This window comes from Fusarium odoratissimum, assembly GCF_000260195.1.
Source record: "Fusarium odoratissimum NRRL 54006 unplaced genomic scaffold supercont1.9, whole genome shotgun sequence".
NCBI classification, from domain to species: domain Eukaryota; kingdom Fungi; phylum Ascomycota; class Sordariomycetes; order Hypocreales; family Nectriaceae; genus Fusarium; species Fusarium odoratissimum.
This window is the reverse complement of record NW_022158695.1, coordinates 123,772-144,396: the sequence shown is the minus strand read 5'-3', so window position 1 is coordinate 144,396 and position 20,625 is coordinate 123,772. Positions and strand designations below refer to the sequence as shown.

General features: G+C 48.2%; 11 protein-coding genes across 11 annotated transcripts; 8 read left to right on the top strand and 3 right to left on the bottom strand.

Annotated features, from left to right (window-relative positions):
- Positions 1–390: 390 nt before the first annotated feature.
- FOIG_06399 (uncharacterized protein) lies at positions 391–1,700 on the top strand (the record flags this gene model as incomplete). Its single annotated transcript, XM_031205458.1, has 2 exons — positions 391–1,209; positions 1,256–1,700. The coding sequence occupies exons 1-2, from the start codon at positions 419–421 to the stop codon at positions 1,698–1,700; spliced, it is 1,236 nt and encodes a 411-aa protein (XP_031064182.1). The 5' UTR covers positions 391–418.
- Positions 1,701–2,131: 431 nt separating this feature from the next.
- FOIG_06398 (uncharacterized protein) lies at positions 2,132–3,970 on the top strand (the record flags this gene model as incomplete). The annotated part of the gene is made up of 3 exons (XM_031205457.1): positions 2,132–2,266; positions 2,313–3,347; positions 3,392–3,970. 3 exons carry the CDS (start codon positions 2,132–2,134, stop codon positions 3,872–3,874), a joined length of 1,653 nt encoding a protein of 550 aa, XP_031064181.1. The 3' UTR covers positions 3,875–3,970.
- Positions 3,971–5,033: 1,063 nt separating this feature from the next.
- FOIG_06397 (uncharacterized protein) lies at positions 5,034–6,533 on the top strand (the record flags this gene model as incomplete). Its single annotated transcript, XM_031205456.1, has 2 exons — positions 5,034–5,053; positions 5,102–6,533. 2 exons carry the CDS (start codon positions 5,034–5,036, stop codon positions 6,471–6,473), a joined length of 1,392 nt encoding a protein of 463 aa, XP_031064180.1. The 3' UTR covers positions 6,474–6,533.
- Positions 6,534–6,578: 45 nt separating this feature from the next.
- On the bottom strand, positions 6,579–7,709 carry FOIG_06396 (uncharacterized protein; the record flags this gene model as incomplete). The annotated part of the gene is made up of 1 exon (XM_031205455.1): positions 6,579–7,709. One exon carries the CDS (start codon positions 7,707–7,709, stop codon positions 6,579–6,581), a length of 1,131 nt encoding a protein of 376 aa, XP_031064179.1.
- A 461-nt stretch (positions 7,710–8,170) lies between these two features.
- FOIG_06395 (uncharacterized protein) lies at positions 8,171–9,069 on the bottom strand (the record flags this gene model as incomplete). Its single annotated transcript, XM_031205454.1, has 3 exons — positions 8,981–9,069; positions 8,683–8,937; positions 8,171–8,638 (listed from the first exon to the last, which is right to left on the bottom strand). Exons 1-3 carry the CDS (start codon positions 9,011–9,013, stop codon positions 8,171–8,173), a joined length of 756 nt encoding a protein of 251 aa, XP_031064178.1. The 5' UTR covers positions 9,014–9,069.
- Positions 9,070–9,342: 273 nt separating this feature from the next.
- FOIG_06394 (uncharacterized protein) lies at positions 9,343–11,031 on the top strand (the record flags this gene model as incomplete). Its single annotated transcript, XM_031205453.1, has 3 exons — positions 9,343–9,522; positions 9,566–9,944; positions 9,988–11,031. 3 exons carry the CDS (start codon positions 9,343–9,345, stop codon positions 10,962–10,964), a joined length of 1,536 nt encoding a protein of 511 aa, XP_031064177.1. The 3' UTR covers positions 10,965–11,031.
- Positions 11,032–11,218: 187 nt separating this feature from the next.
- On the top strand, positions 11,219–12,981 carry FOIG_06393 (uncharacterized protein; the record flags this gene model as incomplete). Its single annotated transcript, XM_031205452.1, has 4 exons — positions 11,219–11,443; positions 11,489–11,598; positions 11,643–11,805; positions 11,854–12,981. 4 exons carry the CDS (start codon positions 11,219–11,221, stop codon positions 12,979–12,981), a joined length of 1,626 nt encoding a protein of 541 aa, XP_031064176.1.
- A 520-nt stretch (positions 12,982–13,501) lies between these two features.
- On the top strand, positions 13,502–14,496 carry FOIG_06392 (uncharacterized protein). Its single transcript, XM_031205451.1, has one exon. The coding sequence runs from the start codon at positions 13,605–13,607 to the stop codon at positions 14,475–14,477; it is 873 nt and encodes a 290-aa protein (XP_031064175.1). The 5' UTR covers positions 13,502–13,604; the 3' UTR covers positions 14,478–14,496.
- A 308-nt stretch (positions 14,497–14,804) lies between these two features.
- FOIG_06391 (uncharacterized protein) lies at positions 14,805–15,548 on the bottom strand (the record flags this gene model as incomplete). Its single annotated transcript, XM_031205450.1, has 2 exons — positions 14,805–15,303; positions 15,355–15,548. 2 exons carry the CDS (start codon positions 15,546–15,548, stop codon positions 14,805–14,807), a joined length of 693 nt encoding a protein of 230 aa, XP_031064174.1.
- A 2,173-nt stretch (positions 15,549–17,721) lies between these two features.
- On the top strand, positions 17,722–18,703 carry FOIG_06390 (chitinase; the record flags this gene model as incomplete). The annotated part of the gene is made up of 4 exons (XM_031205449.1): positions 17,722–17,800; positions 17,860–18,363; positions 18,392–18,628; positions 18,678–18,703. 4 exons carry the CDS (start codon positions 17,722–17,724, stop codon positions 18,701–18,703), a joined length of 846 nt encoding a protein of 281 aa, XP_031064173.1.
- Positions 18,704–18,882: 179 nt separating this feature from the next.
- FOIG_06389 (uncharacterized protein) lies at positions 18,883–20,598 on the top strand (the record flags this gene model as incomplete). The annotated part of the gene is made up of 4 exons (XM_031205448.1): positions 18,883–19,075; positions 19,133–19,201; positions 19,349–19,497; positions 19,549–20,598. 4 exons carry the CDS (start codon positions 18,883–18,885, stop codon positions 20,596–20,598), a joined length of 1,461 nt encoding a protein of 486 aa, XP_031064172.1.
- Positions 20,599–20,625: the final 27 nt, after the last annotated feature.

Genomic DNA, 20,625 nt, shown 5'->3' with positions numbered 1-20,625 from the left:
GACAAGGATGTATCGGCTATCTAGCCAGGACAAGGGTAGGGACTACCGTTGCATTAAAGGATCGGGACCCTCTCTAGCTTCAGCCGTTGAGATTTTCACGGGTGGCTTTTTGCAATTGTCCGATGCAAGGAATTGCGCCAAGGCGTTTGGTGGGTTACTTTGGCACTTGCGGCTTATCTCAGAAAGTAGACTCGGGTCTTCTCGAAACGGTTTCCGGTTCAGCGTTAGTTGGTGCTGGGATGCCTTGTGTTCAACGTTATGAAATGGCTCACAGCGATGAAGCCTGTAGAGGCGTTTCATCAGCAGTGACAGCTCAGCAAGTCTCGTACGAGTATCAGCTATACTAACAATAGAGCCAACAGTCATCCAGCAGATCCAACAGCCCTTCTGCAGGTCTTGTAGTCTTTGAAGGTTCTGTATGCCCTCAGTTCTGTCGGTAACAATGGCTTGCCGACTCTACCTTCACCCGCTTGTCATTTCGACAGCCCAGCAATTCTTCTTCATTTACATCGCGGGCTTCACATCTCGCACATCGATTCTTCGACCAGTTGGGTTCATTATCTTTCTCATCTCAACGTTCGTTGCGCTCGCTACGTTTGAAGACTTTGTCGAACCGCCAGGATGGGTCTCCAGAGCCATCATCTCTGCATTTCCGCAAATCTCGCTGACGTACTTTGAGCGGATGATTGTGCGTAAAATTGCATACGCTGAGGATCGTGAGAAGAAAGACCAAGAACCTCAATCGAGGATTGCGGAATTTCGCAAGCGATATGTCTTTGGGCAAGAAGTTGCGTCTTCAATGAGAGGGTTGGGCACGCCTTGGGAGATCAGAAATATTCACCATTTCGACTCTCAAGACCCGACATACGTACCTGCAGCGACGCCATTTGTGTGTATCAATCTTCTAAAAGTCCTTCTTTGCTATTTTGTCCACAAGCTGTGCATCACGACACAATTGAGTCTCGATCAGCAGTACATGGCTCCAAACTACGTGCCCATCTTTCGCCGCGTTGACGAAGTAACACTGGCAGAGCTGCAAGTTCGGTACATCGCGACTGTCACAACAGTTGTGTCAATTTTCTGCTTCATCCAGGGCGGTTACTCTCTCGCCTCTGCAGCATCGGTAACCATGAATCCGAAAGCTGTCAAAGATTGGAGACCAATTTTCGGCGAACTGACAGAGTCCTACTGTCTCCGACAATTCTGGTCGTAAGTTTTCAGCGTACTTTTTAGTGGACGACCGCTAACTTTTCAGCACCTTTTGGCACCAAGGGCTGCAGAATAATCTTCGGGGCACTGCGACATGGATTGTCAAGAACATCTTTCGCATGAAGTCTTATTCGCTTCCATCGCGGTATCTAAAGATTCTTCTGGCTTTTGCATTATCTGGATTGGTTCACGTCCCAAGCGACATGGGCAGCGCAGTCTCTGCAAAGGACAGCGGAGCGATCCAGTTCTTCAGCACGCAATTGATCGGGTTGATGCTGGAGGATGTGTTTGGTGATTTGTTTCTTCCTCTCTGGAAGTACAAGTTTACTCGGATACTGGCGAGACTTGCTGGTTACTTTTGGGTTATTTCTTTTCTTGCTTGGTCTGGGCCAGTTCGGTGGTTTCCAGTCATTCTACAGCAGCGCCCGGAGACGGAATTGATAAGGCTCAGTGCTTTCAAGCCGATGGCTAAAGTCATGAGCTGTTGGTAAGATTACTTTAGTAGAGTGTATGAATGAATTGAAAAAGCCTCAGAAACATTACCTTATTGTGAAATTCGTGGTTAAGAGATTGAGATTGAGCTGTGAAATGAATAGCATCCAGTCAAGCGCTACACTTGGTCCTAAATCAACCACTGACCATCGTCTTGAATGATCTTTGAGCGTTTCAAATAGTAACATTGTCACTTGAGAGAGCATAAATACCCTCGTATCATAGATAATACAATCAGCCTCGTGCGGTCTGCGAGTTTATTGCAGCACCTGTTGAGTGCATTGGTGCTGAAACAAGCGAAAATTAGTGCTTTCAGTGGCGTATCGGCTCTAAATTTAGTGCTAACCCACTCACTGTAAACCGTGTACTTAACATTTCTCGTTCTTACTCCAACCTTTAATCTTATTATCATCACGACTTTTCAGGCAACATGATATCGCCTCTTTACGCCATCGGCGGACTGTTACTGGCATATATTGGCCTGAGTACACTGCAGCTACTCTACAACTACAAGAAAGCCAAATCTATTGGGCTTCCCGTTCTCATCACGCCAATTGATCCATCCGTACGCTTAGCTTCCCTCTCAAATGCACTGCAGCTAATGCCTTTAGAATGTCCCATATTTGCTTTGCAGCAGCTTCTTGGAGCCTCTCTTAAGAAAGATTCTGCCTTTTGGACTTGGAAACTTTGTTGAATACAACAGCCGGGATTGGAATTATGAACAGATTCATGATCTTCAAGAACGAATTGGTGACACGTTCATCATTGTCAGCCCGAAGCAGATCCGCGTGTTCACAGGTAACGCAAAGGCCAGTGACGATCTTTGTCGCCGTCGCAGAGACTTTGTTAAAGCCGTGGCTCTCTACAAACCACTAGAGATCTTTGGTCGCAATGTCGTAACGACTGAAGGAGATGATTGGGTGAGACATCGACGGATCACAACGCCGCCCTTCAATGAGAGGAACAGTGCGCTTGTTTGGGACGAGTCCAAGAGGCAAGCTACCGACATGCTCAAGATGTGGGCATCAAACCCGAAAGGCGTCGTGAACCCTCAGAGCGACACCATGGTTCTCGCTCTCCATGTCCTCACTGCCGCTGGGTTCGGCAGAAGCTACACCTTCGGCAGCGGTTTGGAGAGCGCATTGGAAAACCACAGCCTCACATATCGTGACTCACTCAGTCTCATTCTGGGCAATCTGTTCACTGCTGTTTTCACAGCCACACTCAATCTTCCCACGTGGATGCTGCCCTCTAAGTTCAAGCAGGTTCAAGATGCCGTGGTCAACTTTCGACAGTACATGGCTGAAATGGTCGCCGAAGAACGTGAGGCCATGGATGCTGGGGCAGAAGAACAGGACAACCTCATGAGTATTCTTGTACGAGCATCTGAGAACCAGAACAAAGAGGGCAAAGGGACTCGTCATTTGACAGACTCTGAGATTTATGGCAACCTGTTCAGCTATAACCTCGCTGGTCACGAAACAACGTCCAACACTCTTGCTTACGCGACAATCCTCCTCGCAGCGAACCCCGAATGGCAGAAATGGGCAGCAGAAGAGGTCGATCAAGTCACAGCTGGAGTCGACTTGGAGGACCTTGACTACGAAACATATTATCCTCAATTGAAGCGCGTTCTCGCGATCATGGTACGTCAGCCACCAGGCCAATTGATCACCACTAACATAAACAGCACGAAACACTCCGATTATTCGGCGCAGCAAGGGCAGTTCCTAAAACAACACTCGTAGACCAAACTCTCAAAGTCAACGGCACATCATTCACAATCCCCAAAAACACATTCGTCGGCGTCAATCTGGCAGGCCTACACACATCCTCCGCCTCATGGGGCGACAACGCGCTCCAATGGCTCCCCAGCCGCTGGATCACCACCGACGAAACAGGCGAAAAGCTCGCTCCCATGCCCACGGGCGCGTTCCTCCCCTGGGCCGCAGGCCCGCGAGTCTGCCCCGGCAAGAAATTCTCACAGGTAGAATTCGTGGCCGTCATGGCGTGTCTCCTCAAGGAATACACCGTGGAGCCTGATGCAGAAGGTGACCTCAAGGAGGCGGCGTCAAGGGCCCTCATGGAAGAGGCGAAGCAGTCTAGTTTCAATTTCCTGCTCAAGGTGAAGCATCCTGAGAAGATCAAGCTGCGGTGTGTGCGCAGAGTCTAGTTTAGCGGATCTCACAGATACGTTAGTGGGTGTTGTTAGGTCGTACGTAGGGCTACAGGGCTCGAGTGGAGGTTACATCAATGCTACACGTTCCAGAATGAATCCTTTCATTTAGGCAGAGTGCACAGACTTTTTGTCTCCGCAAGGTCCCGGGTCTAAAACGGGATCCGCAAGCCACGATGATCCTTGGTGTTGGCCCGCTATCTCGCTGCTACGTGTCAGGCAAAGCATGATTTTATCACAAACAGATTCAGAATCTTAATAGATTGACCCACTACGTAAAAAGGTTGTCTTAGGCTTCTACCTTTACAGCATAGCCCCTTCGTCAGTGGATGAATTAGGTGAGATTCTAAATCGCTTTCATCCCTTGCAGGAAACCTGCAGTCAGCATTTCTGCGGCCAAAATGCCGCTGCATCCGTTTCCGTCAACTTGATTTACAAGTCCTTAGGTAATCATGAAGTTACACGCCCTGCAGGGGATGATCACCAGTAAAGACATCGTGGGGGCATGAGATAAACAAAGATCGCGTAGATCTCTATCTAACCGACTTGCCTCCTTGCATCCACATACTAGCCCATCCATTCAAAGCGCAGACCACTATCACAAGCATCCCAAAGGCTGAGCAAAGCAAAAAAGCCCCCAGAATCATTCACTAGCCGTTTCACCGATGATACCCTGCCTCAGGTAATGGTTGGCGTGTGGATAACGTCCACCGAGCTGACTGTCATGAATCCGTAAAATCCCATATCCCAGTAATTACGAACCTGTTGGTCGGTAGCCTAGCCAGTAGCTCTATTTATGGAGTTCAAAGCCATTCCTTGCATGATTTAGATAATATCCGGGCCGGTGTTTGACAGCGGATATCCACAAGTGACAATTTCTTTTATCACGTTGCGAGAATGCCTTCTCTAAGAATGCCATCGAGAGTTTTGAAGGACATGTTCGATTTCGATATGATGAACGCTCCTTTCTTTAACGCTTCGGCGAGCACTATTGCCCTGGTGGCGGTATTGTTACTGCTTTCGACGCATTGTATTACTACGATTCGGTATTCGATACAGCGGTTTTGTGATCGCCGGTACCAAGGAAAAGAGCCATCGACACTTCCATATGTACTACCAGGGGTTGGTTCAGCACTCAGTCTGATCAGAAATCCCCATGGATTCTTCAATTCCATTGTGTCTGTTAACTCGCCCTTATTTCACTTCTCAGCTAACATTTCTCAGACAGAAAGTCGAGAATGGTGAGCCCATTCGCATGCGTCTAGGCAACGTCCATGCGTATCTTATCCACGGCACAAGAAACGTCCAGCAAGTCTTTCGATGTTCAAAAGAACTCACATTCGAGGAGTTTGCTCTCCGAGTAGCTCAAAAAGTCAAACGTCTTCCTGCCAAAGATGCTGCGTTGGTAGCAAAGGATATATCGGGATCGTCACGATTGCCGTTAACCGAGACTCGTGAGGAAGATCGTATATGGAGAAAGTTCCATGAGATCTACGAGTCCCACCTCATTGGCGCTAATGCAGTATCTGCCCTTACAGAGTTGTTCATTGATACCATGATTGATGAGCTCGGTACTGCTGCCACTCAGGGGCCGATTGAGATTGGCATTGACGAGTTCATGAAGCATCATATGTTTCGAGCTTCTACCATTGCTCTCGCAGGTCGAAAGGTCTTTGACATTGATCCCAATTTCGCAGATGTGTTTTGGGACTACGATGAGGATTTCATGTCTTTACTGTACGGTATTCCCAAGTTTCTCTGTCGAAAAGGCTCCAATGCCAGGGACAAGTGCCTGGAGACCGTAAAAGGGTATCTCGATCAAGGTTGGCAAAACCTTAATTGGAGAGCTTGTCACGAAAAAAACCCTGATTGGGAACCAAACTTTGGATCCAAGCTTGTTCGTGAAAGAGAAGTTGCCATGGAGAAATATGGTATTGGCCTTGATGGAAGAGCTTCTTTTCAAATGGGTCTAATCTGGAGTATAAACTCGAATGCTATTCCCATGACATCTTGGATTATCATTGAGATTCTCCGTCGGCCAGAGATTTTCAAACGGATTCAAGAAGAAGTTGCTACGGTCTTCGACAAGGACACCAAGCAAGTTGACATTGTGGCACTCAAGAAGCTGCCATTACTCAACTCAGTATACTTGGAGTGTCTTCGTCTAAGATCATCAGTGTTTGTAGTCCGCAAACTACGAAACTCGATCGAGCTAGACGGCTATACGCTCAAAGAAGGCAATCTCGTCCTCGCACCATCATACCTTGCACACAACGCCCCAGAAGTATGGTCATCATCCGCACATCCCCCAGAAGAATTCTGGCCAGAGCGCTTCATCAAGAAGGGCAACTCTGGGATCTCAGCAGGCAATTATTTCCCCTACGGAGGCGGCGCAGCAATGTGTCCAGGGCGGAATTACGCCAAGCAGGAGATTCTGTCAGCGGTTGTTTTATTCTTTGCACACTTCGAGATTGAGCCGTTACGGTTTGTGGATCGTGATGGGAAGACCTCGGATAGAGGGCCTGAAGTTGGAAATGAAGCGAGGGGTGTTGCAAGGGTTGATAGAGATTTACTTGTCAGATTACGGCGCGTTTAGGATACCATGAGTCAATTGCTAGGATCGCTTTTCGATGATGATTAAATAACTCAATTCTCCATTTTGCCAAGTTTAATGACTAATAATATGAATGTGATGTCTGATCTATTGTATGAACTGCTTGATAACAGAGAAGGAGACCAATTGGTCTCCAGGTTTGACAACTCTTGCAGCGGGATATGCCCATGATGGGGTCATCAAGTACATGTAACACATAACCCAAAAGTAGCCAAACCGTGTCGACCAAGTTCCCCGCACGCCCCGAAAGGCATGCTGAACTCCATCCTCACACATAATCACCAGCGCTGTCGTAAGGAAATAGTTGATAACGTTAGTCTCCTTTGCAGATATCCCAAGCGCTCTATCAGCGGGGAAATGTAAAGCCCCAGAAATAAAGAAGCATATGATAAGCTTGCAGTAACGAGCAACAAGACCCTTTGGCATGTGAAGAATCCCATGGACAAGGAAGTCTGAAAGGGAGGTGAGGTGACGTCGTAGCGTCTGATGCCAGAAATTACCCCAGAAGCGCCTAACGCTATAAGCCTCGGAGAGGCGCCCCCAGATTGGGGGTAGCATTTCGACGGGGTACAAGTTTAGGCTGAGGTACAGGAGCGAAAAAGTACTGTTGATAAGGTGAATGACGCAGAAGGTGTTGAGCCAGAAGCCAAAGGTGGCAAAGAAGCGAAAGATTGCCTCCTCGGGCATGATTTGGCCGATGCGTGTCAGCAAGTGTTCATTCTGAGGAGATATCATGTTGGGATCTGGGGGTGGTTGGGCGGCAAAGACATCGAGGATGAGATAGCTGATGATGGAATTCCTTGCATGTCTTCTAAGCTCCTGGGTTCGGGACGGTACGAGAGAGGGTGTCTGGCTAGACCAGGGAGGGATTTGGGATATCTGTTTACTCGTACCAACACCACGCATGTTCCAAAGGTTGCTTACCCCAAAGGACAAGCGTTTGGTCAGCGACGGCGATGTACCCTCGAAAGACAACCTGCTCAGGCAGAGATCGTCAAACGTCTTCAAGCATTGAATCCACATTCCTGTAGACAGCAACGCCACATGTAGGCGACTGGGCAATGCATCGAGAATGGCCTGATTGAAGAACCAGGTAAGCAAAGCGACAACCGCTGCAATAACAGGTCGAACAAGGTTTGCGGAGGCTGTGAAACCGAGAGCCCAGGCAGTGAGGCCTTGGGACACCAATGCAAGGCAGAATGCAACGAAAGCGGTCATGTTTGGTGAGGGAGGCAAGAAAGTTACAGCATCAATCAGCATGAACGTGGAGATATTTACAACTCAGTACAAGCTTCGAAACCGGCCCGCAGAGTAACATTGCCATTCCGTGCCGCGCGCGTGTAAAACTCAATCAACCCTGTGAAATCTCGGTCAGCGATGGTCCGAAAACAAGTGCCCATTCAGGCTTCACCGCACGGAATCCCGCACGGAAAATACTGTTTCATCTTAAATGGAGTTTGGCTTAAATCTCACCTTCACTTACAATGGCTCCAGTACCCGAAGGATCACCCACATGCCGGTATAATCCCTGTAATCGCCATTAGCGGCTCCGTCTGACGTGAGATTATACAGCAAGGGGTGGGTGTATGCGACCAATCGAATTATCACTCAAACAGCGGCCGGCAATGAGAAGCATGTACGTGGCGCAGTTTCTTTTTCTTCTATTCAACCAACTGAACTCAAGTTTCAGACGCAAACTTTGACCACGAGAAGGATCCAGCGTAATACAGACCAACAAACAAACACAGCCAGACCAATGATCCAAGACCCATAGCAGCTCGCTTAACATTTCTAAGAAAAGCAGCTTCGTTGACACGTGGAAACGGCTCGCCCTGCGGAACAGGCCTGTCCAAAAATCGCGCCAGGGGTTCCCATCCCATACTCGGTTGGTACTCGAGCAATTGCCCGGCAGGCACGATATCGTGAACCCATTGGTTATGCTTATGGTACAGTTCCTCCGAAGGAACTTGCTCCAGGCCGAATTTCTCAGAGTAGTATTTTGACCAGGCTACGATAAGGTCGCTGGAGTGAATCACACCAGGGATCCAGTAGCCTAATATGCGGTACCACTTTGAGCGGAGATCAATACCCAGGCCGTAGTAAGATGCGAGCCAGACCTGCGGGTTTTTGCGGACGGAGAGGATGACCTTAAAATGTGAGTAAGCTTCAATCGAAGGTAATTGATTCGTACCTTTGCGTTGGGGTAGATTGTCAGCATGTCATCAACAAGAGCGCTAGCAGGCGGTTCAAAGACAGCTTCGAAGCCATCATACAGCTTCTTCAACGCTTTGAGCCTCTCGTTGCGATCCTGAATAGCAAGCACTCTTGCACTTTCTTTGACGCGAGAAATGGGCGCAGGAGGATCTCCGAGGTGAAAACAGGGAGTTACACCAAGAATCTCAAGACCTTTCTTGAGACTTGTTGTAGATGTGCGCGGAAGACCGGCCTGAGACGTTAGTGATTGACATTTACGGCAATGAGAAACGTACGACTATGATCTTTACGTCTGAACTTGCTGACATTGTGATGGTGGGCCGAATGTTCCTTGCAGAGCTTGAGATTGGAAGAGTATCTATAGATGTTTTCGCAAACCGTGAATGTCACAGCGCCCGACGGAAGCTTACTATGGAGCAGAGCACTGGGGGGCATAATTAGACACCCCATGGTGGAGCAAGGGACGCGGTTGTGGCGTGGCCGTTTGTTTTCAGGGTGAAGCTAACCGTAGCTAAATTTAACCTAAACTAGCGATGTTTCGGCTAGGGCTGATGGTGAGGTACGTACTCATCTTAGGGTAGGGAGCTTTCTTTCTGGCTTTGCCATTGTCGTGAAGGCATTCTCAGCATCAATCGTGATGGCGGTTTATCTGTTTGTGGCCGTCTTTCTGGCGGCTGTCTATTTGGCTCAGTATACAAGTTCACCGAAGCTACCCTCAAGTCTTCCAAGACTAGAGCGCAACTCATATCTGCCTTTCAAATTGCCGTGGGCATATCTTACTGACTGCCGACAGCTTTTTCTCGAAGCATATCAAACAGTATGTCTCCTCCAGAAATAATGAGCGAAACTGACAAACACAGTTCACCAAACATGGCAAAACTTGCGTGTTGCCTAGTATGGGCTTCAAAGATGAAATTCATCTAGCGCATCATCACACTCAATGGGCAGCTTCACAGCCAGATGCTGCACTCAGTCCGATTGAAGGGTTTCGAGAAATTGACAAGGGAGACTGGAACTCTGGACACGCCAGTTATATCCAAGATCCGTGGCAGAGTATCGTCATCAAGAAAGAGATGGGTCGTTTTCTTGAGATATTAGCTGCTGCCGTTGATGATGAGCTTCAGTATGCCATTCCTGAGTATATAAAGCCCGGAGCTGGGAATGAAGTGGATGTTTATGAGGCTATGAAATGGATCGTGGCCCAAGTCTCGAGTCGGTTCACTGTTGGCCTTCCTCTTTGTGAGTCCCCAAGCCATTTGGTAGACCTGAGCTAATTTCCAAGGCCGCAATAAGGGGTATCTGAAAGATTCGCTCGCCTTTGCGGATTTGTTCATATTAAACTCTGGGCTGCTGATTTATACCCCATCACTTCTCAAGCCGCTGATTGGGCTTCTTGTTACTTTACCAACACGGTACAGACGATGGAAGATTCAAAAGCATATCCAGCCTCTTTATGAAGAGAGAACGAAACGACTTTTGAATCCTGGGCTCTATGAGAAGGGTGAAGAACCGACCGACAATCTGCAGATGATGATGCGATATGCCATCAGCAAGCATGGTAAACAAGTAGCACCGTCTCAAATCTCCGATCGGCTTTGTCTTGCAAATCTTGCCTCGTTCCATCAGACTGCGGTTGCTATAAGTAATGTTTTAATCAACATCGCAGCCTCAGATGCCGAGTTCAGCACGATTGCAGTCATCCGAAAGGAGATGGCAGACGTCCTTGCAGAGAGCAACGGTGTCTTTGACAAAGCATCGGTTTCCAAGATGATTCAAACAGATAGTATTCTCAGAGAGTCGATGCGAACACATGGATTTGGAAACAGAGCTATGATTCGCAAGGTTGTTGCGCCAGGTGGTCTCAAGACTCCAGATGGCCATACTCTTCCCAATGGCTCAACCATGTCAATCCTCTCGTATCCCGTTCATCAGGATCCTGATATTTACGAACACCCTGAGAAGTTCTATCCTTTTAGGTTCTCAAAAGTGAGGACAGGTCCCGATGGCAAAGACGCTAACCCAGCGCTGTCATTTGTATCTACTTCTTCAACCTATCTTCCCTTTGGACACGGCAAGCACGCTTGTCCAGGACGGTTTTTGGTGGATTTTGAGATGAAGATGATTTTGTACCATGTTTTGAACCGTTTTGATATTGAGCTGCTTCCTGAGCACAATGGAGTTCGGCCGGAGAGTCAGTGGGTCACAGAAGCTGTTATGCCGCCTGTTGGTGTCAAGCTACGATTTAAGAAGAGAGAATAAGCATAGTATACCATAGAATATGATTTAGAATTATCAAGATGCCAATTTGATCTTTTCGTTATGCGAATCTTATGCCTCCTAATTTAGTGCAGCGTCCACTGGAGATGCGCATGAAGCCACCGTAAGCCAATCATATAGTGGCAGTGCACGAAACAAGGCCCCTGCTCGCCCCTGCGCATATCTCAAGTGGGTAAGTCTGCACATAAAATACCCAGCTCAGTGAGATTTCCTCCTCATCCACATCATTCCTCACCATGGCACGAATTGCTGTTTTTCTGTCGTATTACCGGCCTTGGGCCCTTTGTGCCCTTGCTTTTGCAATCTACGTTCCAATCATTCGTGATAAGAATTATTCTATCCGACATGCTCCGTTTTACATGGGAAAGTATTTGCTGGCGTTCTTGAGCGTTTGGGCATTCTACCTGGTCTTTTTGTATCATCGGTTCTTTAGTCCCTTGAGGTACCTACCGCAGCCAAAGGTATGCGTTGAAAGATGAAAATGGGAATATGACTGACAGTAGCAGAGCGCGGGCTTTATAAATGGGCATTGGGCAGAGTCTGTCAGTCAGCCTGCTGGACTGCCATTCAGACATTGGTCAAGGACGATTGAAAACAATGGGTTGATCAGATACAAGTAAACAACCCGCCCAAAACAAAGAAATGAAGCTGATCTTTCAGGCATCTTTTTAATCAAGAGAGGCTCGTTGTCACCAGTCCTGAAGGTCTGAAGGAGGTTCTCGGTCAAAACAGCTATGACTACGTCAAGCCTCATCTCCTACGCGCAATGGTCGGCAAAATTCTGGGCTATGGACTGCTGCTATCAGAGGGAGACGTGCACAAGGTATGTTAACCATCCATTCATCAACAGAGTCAAGACTAATGGTCTCAGATGCAAAGAAAGAACCTCATGCCGGCATTCAGTTTTCGTCACATCAAGGAGTTATATCCCGTCTTCTGGAGCAAAGCACAGGAGCTAGTCCACGGTATCGAAAAGGAGCTCAGAGAGGAGTCGACTTCAGAGATCGACATTGTCGACTGGGCGAGTCGAGCCTCTATGGACATTATCGGTTCTGCAGGAATGGGTCACGAGTTCAGGTCGCTTGCAGATCCAAGCATCGAAGATACTATGAAGATGTACGGATCAATGGTCAAGCAGAGCCGTGGCGCCAAGCTCTTGACGGTTCTTCAACTGGTGCTTCCCTCCATTATCACGGATTACCTGCCATTTCAGAGAAACATGGGCGTCTTGGCTGCTTCGAAAGCAGCGAGGGAAACCTCTCAGAGACTAATCAACGCGAAGAAGGTACAGATGGCAGCTAAGGAGAAACTATCACCTGATATCATATCTACGGCGCTTGAGTCTGGTCATTTCACCGATGAAGGACTCGTTGATACGATGATGACCTTTCTGGCTGCTGGACACGAGACCAGCGCAGCAGCGCTCACCTGGACGATCTTCCTTCTGGCAAAGAACCATGATGTTCAGAATCGTCTTCGAGAGGAGATTCGACAAAATGTTGATGGTCTGACAGACGATGTCGACGCCAAGAAACTGGATGGCCTCTCTTATCTCCATGCAGTCTGCCAAGAATCACTGAGGCTCTACGCGCCAATCCCCTTTACCGTCCGCGATGCTCTCAAGGACACTCAAATCCTCGGTACCTTCGTCCCCAGAGGAACAATGGTTATTCTCTGTCCGTGGGCCATCAACAGGGCCCACGAACTCTGGGGATCTGATGCAGACGAATTCAACCCTGAGCGATGGATGGCACCTGGGCAAGCCAACTCGGGCGGTTCAAAGAACAACTACGCATTCCTGACATTTCTACACGGTCCTCGAGGCTGCATTGGTCAGAAGTTCTCACTGGCTGAGCTCATGGCTCTTACATGCGCGTTGGTAGGGAGATACAAGTTTGACATAGACAAGGACTACGAGGTACGGGATATCACGGATGGTATTGTGGCTAAGCCAAGCAAGGGCTTGAAAGTCTCTTTAGAGGAAGTGCAGGGCTGGTGAGTATACATAGATCACTTAGCAAAGTATAATTATCGTATTCACCTGCACACCTCGGGGAGGTACAAACTTAGGACCTCCATTCTAAGTGACAAAAAGACTTGGGTAGATTAGCATAAGCTGAGGATGCTCTTTGATGAGTTTATTTTGGCACCCCGTATCCACGTTCGAAATCCTATTGCTCCCTGAGGCACAGCCAAGACTGCATGACGAGAATCGTCTCACAAGCCGGCATTTGTCGGCGCCCAGCCTCCCAGCGACATAAAGCAGCAAAGGGGTCAGCAAACGACATGTCACAAAGCTAATCTGTGCCACTTTTTACGTGGTCGTGGCAAGGATGTCGTCTCCATACTTATTCCCACACCGTAAGATCTTAACGTCGCACCCTATCCCTGTCAGCTCCGATAACAGGCTCCATGCTTGTATCTAAGCGGGTAAAACACGACTCGGTGTTGGGTCAGCAAATGACTCGGAAGATAGCAGAAGCCCTGAGGGACTTGTTGGTCCTGGGGAGTGTTGCAGATTTGTCTCCGCAGCGCCCTTCATTCTGGCTGACTCTGGGGTTCGAGTTTTCGCTCCTCAAGAATCCAGCTTTCTCGTATTCTTCACTCTTCATCCAAGCAATCATGTCAATAGCAGACGGTTCCTACGCCCGAGGCGATCTTCTGAACGGTTGTAAGGACCTTATTCCAGGCCTTCAGAATGCCTACGGTTATGTTCCCAGCCTAGCAGCTGGAATCGTCTTTTGTCTTATCTTTGCCGCTACGGGGATTTATCACATCGTTCGATCGTTCCAGAAGCGAAAAGCCACTTCGTACCTACTAGCCATTTCTTCGTACATCGAACTCATCGGCTGGATTGGCCGAACGTGGTCGTCGAAATGCGCATACAACAAAATTGCTTTCCTCCTTCAGATCACCACCCTCGTCGTCGCTCCCATCTTTGTCGCTGCCGCAATCTACGTCACGCTGGGTTACCTCATCAAAGCGATCGGACCTCAATACTCTGTCATCAGGCCCAAGCTTTACCTCTGGATCTTCCTCGTTGTTGATGTCCTGGCTCTTCTGATCCAGGCCGGCGGTGGCGGTCTTGCTTCGGGGGCAGCCAACAAAGGCAAAGACACCAAGCCAGGCGCCAACCTTATGGTTGCTGGTATCATCTTCCAACTCGTCAGCATGACTGGCTTCTGTATTCTCTTTGCCATCTTTGTCTTGAGAACACGAGGTCTTGAACTCGCCAAGGGCCAACGCTTTATCATCTACGCCACCATCATATCGGTCGTGTTTGTCTACATCCGATGCATCTACCGAACGGTCGAACTCCTTGAAGGTTGGGATGGAAAGTTGATGAAGACAGAGGGATACTTTATTGGTCTTGATGGTGTTTGTATCGCAGTTGCTATTCTGATCTTTTGCATCTTTGATCCAGCTGTGCTGCTCGATCATGACAAGCAGCCTGAGCTTTCTTTCAACGAGCTTAACACCGTTTCTACAAAGTGATGCCTTTATGGAGTCGGGATTACTGATTGGTGTCATCATATGACGAATGACCAGCTAAACAGCACAGTGCATCCTGTTGCTGCAAATTTTAGTTCATATTAAATGGATCTTGTTTATCGCCTTATTTAAATTGTCCAGTACTTTAGCATTGTCTCATAATTCATTTCATGCTGGTCAATAGTATGCAATCACGTACTTTCATGTGAGGATACTGTTTGGTATTGTCATAATGCTGGTGGCTGATCGTATATGAAGAACCCACCGAGTTCTAGTTCTATTCCACATACTTACTACTTTTAAGCCTCAACCAAGCGAAGAGCCTTTCATTCAATCCGTCAGATCAATACCATTATCATCAAGAGATTGCTCATTGCTGTTCTTAGCATGAGACGCTGGATTGTAGTCCGGATGATCTAGGACCCGAGTGAGGGGCGAATACTGTGAAAAGTCCAACCAATCCGTCGTCGAATGTTCCTCATGTTGAGGCTGAGAAGCACCGGGGTTCTGCTGTCCTATCGATCTTGTCCGTGTGCTAGGATTCTCCGCTGATGTTATATTAGGCCGAGGCGAATCAAGTGAGATGCCGAATTCATTCCTTCTCAGATGTTCCTGAGGTTGAGGCTGGGTAGTATCGAGACTCTGCTGTCTTATCGAGCTTGCCGGCGTGCTAGGATCCTCCGCAGGCGTCATGTCAGGTTGAGACGAGTCACAGAGAAGCTGTGGGCTAGAACTATATGGTGGCTGCTGATATGATGAAGTTTGAGTATAATTATTAGGGGTTGGCTCGGCGTGAGACTGTTGCGGCTGTTGCAGATCTTGACTTTGGCTATGCAGGTAAGTAAACGCTGAAATAACTCTATTGGGCCGGATTTCTTACTGATTGCTCTGTGCAGCCTGCAGAGGAGACGACTGAGGTAGAGCTTGCTGGGGACTCACGAGGTATTGCCACTGAGCTTGAGTTCCGTTATAAGGGAGCTGTATATAGGGATTTGGCGGTATTATTGGCCAGGGCTTAGCGGTATACTGTTGCGAAGGTTGAGCTCCGTCCTCCTGGGACGCATCATTACTCATGCTGTTGTAGGTTGTATATATGGTGTCAAGTATAAGAGTTTGATAGCCGGTGTCCAGCGGTGTGGTCCGAGCCTTTGCAGTAAGATAAGGAACAGCGATCTCCACAAATTGTGTCCTTGGCCTTTCCATATCAGGGTATAAGAAGTACTACAGTTTATACCATGCTGCCTCGGGCTTTCGACCTATGGTGGAGTCTAGATATTGTTGCAGCTCTGAATCAAGCAGGATGCCTGACTCTCCCGGGCTAGTTGTGGCGCATTTTGACGGATCATGGTGGCTATCCTGCTTGTGATCGTAGATTTCCTCACGGCAATTCGGGCAAGTCCAAGGAGTAGAGTTGCTGTAGGCCAGGTGCTTCGATCTGAGATGATCCCACAGGCATGACATCCCTTTCAAAGGTTTGTCGGTGCACAAGTAGAACTGGATGCTATTGTATTTGTGAAATGGGCATTCCAAGAAGCTACGGGGGTTCGTAGTACGAGGAAACCTGGGCTCGTTCAAAGGCGCCATGGGAGCGTTAATGCGGCGTGATAGTTTTGTGGTGTGTATTCTGAAGCAATGATGATGAGGAGGAAGAAGAAATGCCGAAAGAGAAAGAACGGGTACTTAGGTATCTTGTGGTTTCTTCGGATACCAAAAGACCAAGGGCAGGACAGTTCTTTCCTGAACATGGGTGAATGAAGAAGAGGAAGAAAAGAGCAAGCTTTAGGATGTTCACGCACGCCTAAGGAAGGAACTGAAAGCCCGCAGCCTTGGAAGTGACAATACATAACCAGTATAGGTTAATTTTATGAAATATGTCAAAGATTTGTGAAACAGATCATAAGTTATCTAATAATAACGAAGTTTAGAGTGCTGATAGAGAAGAATTCTCAGTAAAATCTCTTACTTGCTCTTTCACCCACAACCAAACTCAGCGCGGTAGCTGTAAGCTCACAGTCAAAGCAATGTCTACTAATGCACAAAGTCGGTTCACAAAGCAGCTCAAGGGGGCTCCAAGCCGTACGCAATGGCCGAGAACACGAGGTGAGTGACGATAAGAGATAGCTCTTCTACAAAGTATTGACACGAACCACAGAGTGAGCAAAATTCTCAAGGTAGTCCTGAATGGCAGCCCTTGATCCAATACTCTTACGAAACTCCGAGGTTTGACGAGACTTTAAAATGTCACTAAAATGCTCGCCTGAGACATATGCATCGGATCGATAGAACTCACAGCAGCACGATGTATACAAATAACTGTTGGATTGCACTATGAGAACTGCCAGCATCTCTACTTCGGGTATCTTTCTTCAACAAAGCCAGATAATCATACTTGAAAGTTGAGTCCATAGAGACTAGCATCTATCATGTTCGGTCCACAGATCAAAATTCAAACGGCCTTGTTAAATTTTCTACTTACATCTGTGGTCAAATGCGCATGACAGCTCTGAGACCTTGTGTGCCGGCTATTGCCGGTGCATTGTTAACAGATGATTAGAAGTAAACGTACTTGTTTAGGCGGCCAGTGGATCTCGATATGCCAGTTCCTTCTTGCAGCATTTGCAGCATTACTTCTCCCATCCTGTTGAGCCGATAGCCACGTTAAACAAGGCCAACCTACAGTGATAAGACCTACTAAAATGCCTTTGTCGTATCTTTCGGCGTCTGCTTGCCAGTGAAGGTTCATTACCGCATTCCGCGAAGTATTTGACACCTAATTATCATACTGAGGACATCCGCCTATCTGTGTTTCGACGTCATCATCGTCACCTCAGTAGTCACGTCAGCAAGAGAATCTCAGGAAGGGCCATGATAATTATGTTAAAACAGTCGAACTACAGCGATGAGTTAAAGACCTCTCGACCTTCTGGTACACGGTTCCGCGGTCCAGTCACTTCAACCTTCACCCCAATATTGTACAACTACCCTATGCGGCGACACAAACGTTATAATTAGCCCACAAATTGGTGCACTTGGCACCGATAGCAGGATTCCACTTATATAGCTGTGCCATTGTAATCTTGTAATAGTTCTGAATCGAAGATGGAATACTAGGTACTGACATCCTAGGGGCTGGAATGGCTGCAATAAACTCTTGCTGGGGCAGAAGATATGTATGAGCAAAGGAAGTCCTCCACTACCAGCCCCGGTTTCGAACGCCCAGTGTGGACCGACCAAGCCAGGAACCAAGATGCCAACAGGTAACAAAAAGCTCGCTGATTTGAATCCTTGTCCTCTCAAGGCTTGCTGCAATATTTGGGGACAGTGTGGTAAGTGTCCGATTGCCCATAGAGCCCAGAACGAACCGACTAAGGCAACCTCCTCACAGGAACGACCAGGGACTATTGCACCATCTCCAAATCGACTACGGTTAACCCAGGTATGTCTAAGCCTAGAGAAAACGGTTGCATCTCCAACTGTGGCATGAGAATCGTCAACAACGAAAAGGCTCCAGACTCCTTCAAGAAGATCGCGTATTACGAATCATGGAACCAAGACCGACCATGTATGCACATGGACGTACGGACCATCACCTCTGCATTCACGAGCGGATGGACACACGTGCACTTTACCTTCGCCAACATCACTAGCGACTACAAGGTGAGTGTAAAGGATACATATGGCCAGTTCAAGAACTTCAAAGGCTTGAAAGGCATAAAGAGAATCATTGCCTTTGGTGGATGGTCCTTTTCTGTTGGTGTGGATACATATACGATTTTGCGCGAGGCAGTCAAACCTGTCAATCGTGAGGCCTTTGCCAACGAAGTTGTTCGTTTCGTCAAGGATCACGACCTCGACGGTGTCGACTTTGACTGGGAGTATCCAGGTGCAAGTGCCTCCACCAATCGCCCCTCCCATAGACTACGCATTTCTAACCTTTCATCCACAGGCCCCCGACCTCCCCGACATCCCGAAAGGTAGCTTAGATGAGCCTGCAAACTACCTCAAGTTTCTGCAGCTTGTCAAGAGTAAGCTCCCGTCCGACAAGTCCCTCTCCATAGCCGCACCGGCTTCCTTCTGGTACCATAAGCAATTTCGAATTGCTGCCATATCCAGAACAGTCGATTACATCGTATACATGACCTACGACCTCCATGGTATGAATCTGAGATTATAATACCTTCTCTAGAGCTGATAAAGTGTCAGGACAATGGGACTACGAAAGTCCCTGAGCCAGTGATGGATGCCCCAAGGGCAGCTGCCTCAGATCCCATGGCAAGTCGCCATTCTAGGTATCGTTGAACCTTGTAACTAACAGTGTTCTAGTAAATCTCACTGAAACCGAGAGTTCTCTGGCCATGGTTACCAAAGCCGGTGTGGAGGCTCGGAAGCTCGTGGTCGGTCGTTCAAGATGAGTAGTGCTAGATGCAAAGGTCCAATGTGCACATTCACTGGACCGGAGCCAGGTGCTGCCAAAGGTAAATGCACTGACACCGCTGGCTACATCTCCAACGCGGAGCTGAAAGCCCTCATGCACTCACACTCAGGAGACGTGGAAAAATGGCATGATGCCAAAACAGATAGCGACTATATGATCTTTGACGGTAGGTACGCACTCATCATGGCTTGAGAGGATCTGAACTGATTGGGTCATGATTCAGATACGAATTGGGTCGCATATATGAGTGAGGAGACCAAGCAAGGACGAACTGCCAAGTACAAGTTAAGAGGTGATTCTCTGATTACGAAGGACGCCATTACTGATAACAGGGCGACAGAGTCTCAACTTTGATGGTACATCGGACTGGGCAATTGATCTTCAAGAAGAGTGGGCTGATACTCACAACGTCGATGCAATACCGACGATGATGAGGAAGATTTGGAGATCATTGAATCGTGCGACAAAGAGTACAACTCAATTGACGCCATTCCCTCGTCCACCCCCGGTCACTGCGTTGCCCCGTACATTCTACTGTCTGTGGCCGTAAAGGACTACAAGGAAGTATCTAAGGACTATGACGATAAGGTAAGCCGTATGGAGAAGCCGCAAGTTCACGACCCGCTAACTCGGTCACAGTTCAAGTGGTACGTCGATTGGGTAAAGGAGGGCATTGACGCGGCCTTATACACATTCATGAAGGTCAAATCTGGTGAAGGCAATAAGTATATGGATTGCGAGTGGACAGCACCCAACAGCAAGGGTTCAGGTCCTTGCACTGACGTTGAGCTGCGTGTACCAGTGAATACTCCAAAGGCTGCCAACAGACGATTTATCACGTACAAGATGCGCGACGAGGATGGGTTCTACGAGGCACTTCTGGCAAATCACGGGATAGAGAAGGATTGGGTCGAGTGGAAAGACTATGCAGATCACGACATTTGTATCTGTCCCAACGGTCCACATGCCCGCGATGTTGATGAGAAAGAGCCCAACAGGTTTGCTGCTGGTCCGATCTGCCCTTGCGAGGCTCGCGCAGGTTTCACCATGCACAAGAACTACCCGCGTCGCATCCAAGACACTAGCAAGATCGACGTTCCGAATCCCAAGGCCATCATCGAAGAGGCTATTCCGAAGACTGGTGACCTTGCGGAGCTTCTCTATGAAACATACATGGATTCTCTAAACGAGGATCTCAATGCTTCTGGCTCTGATGCGGTCACAGCGTTCAGCATGCCTGTCTTCATGCTTGAAGACGCCATTAAGTCTATCAAGTCTGTGAAGGAGATTGGCGAGAAGCAGAAAGAGACGAAGACTCGCGAGCTGGTCCTTAGTATCCTCAGCATCGTTTTCGCAGTCATTCCTTTCGCCGGGACGGCAGCATCAGCTCTTGGTGGCGCTGCGATGATTGCGCGGGCAGCTCTCATTATTGGGGAGGCAGGGAGCGCTGCACTTAGCATTGTCGACATTGTCGATGATCCAGCGTCGGCTCCCTTCTCAATCCTTGGCATGCTTATTGGCTCCAAGGGCGTGAAGGTGAAGGGTCCTAGAAAGGCCTTCAAGGACGCAGCCGACGCTCGACGAGCCCTGAAGGGAGACAAGCTCGAGGCCTTTTCTCCAGAGTTCAGGCGCAAGGACGCGATTGTCCAGGCCCTTGTCAAAAAGAGCAAGTCGTGTTCTGCAAATTAGAGACTTTGAATAGTATTATGTAACTGT

Excerpts from the sequence above, each read along its gene's own strand:
- FOIG_06392 (XM_031205451.1), top strand. The coding sequence starts at position 13,605 with ATGTCAATAGCAGACGGTTCCTACGCCCGAGGCGATCTTCTGAACGGT.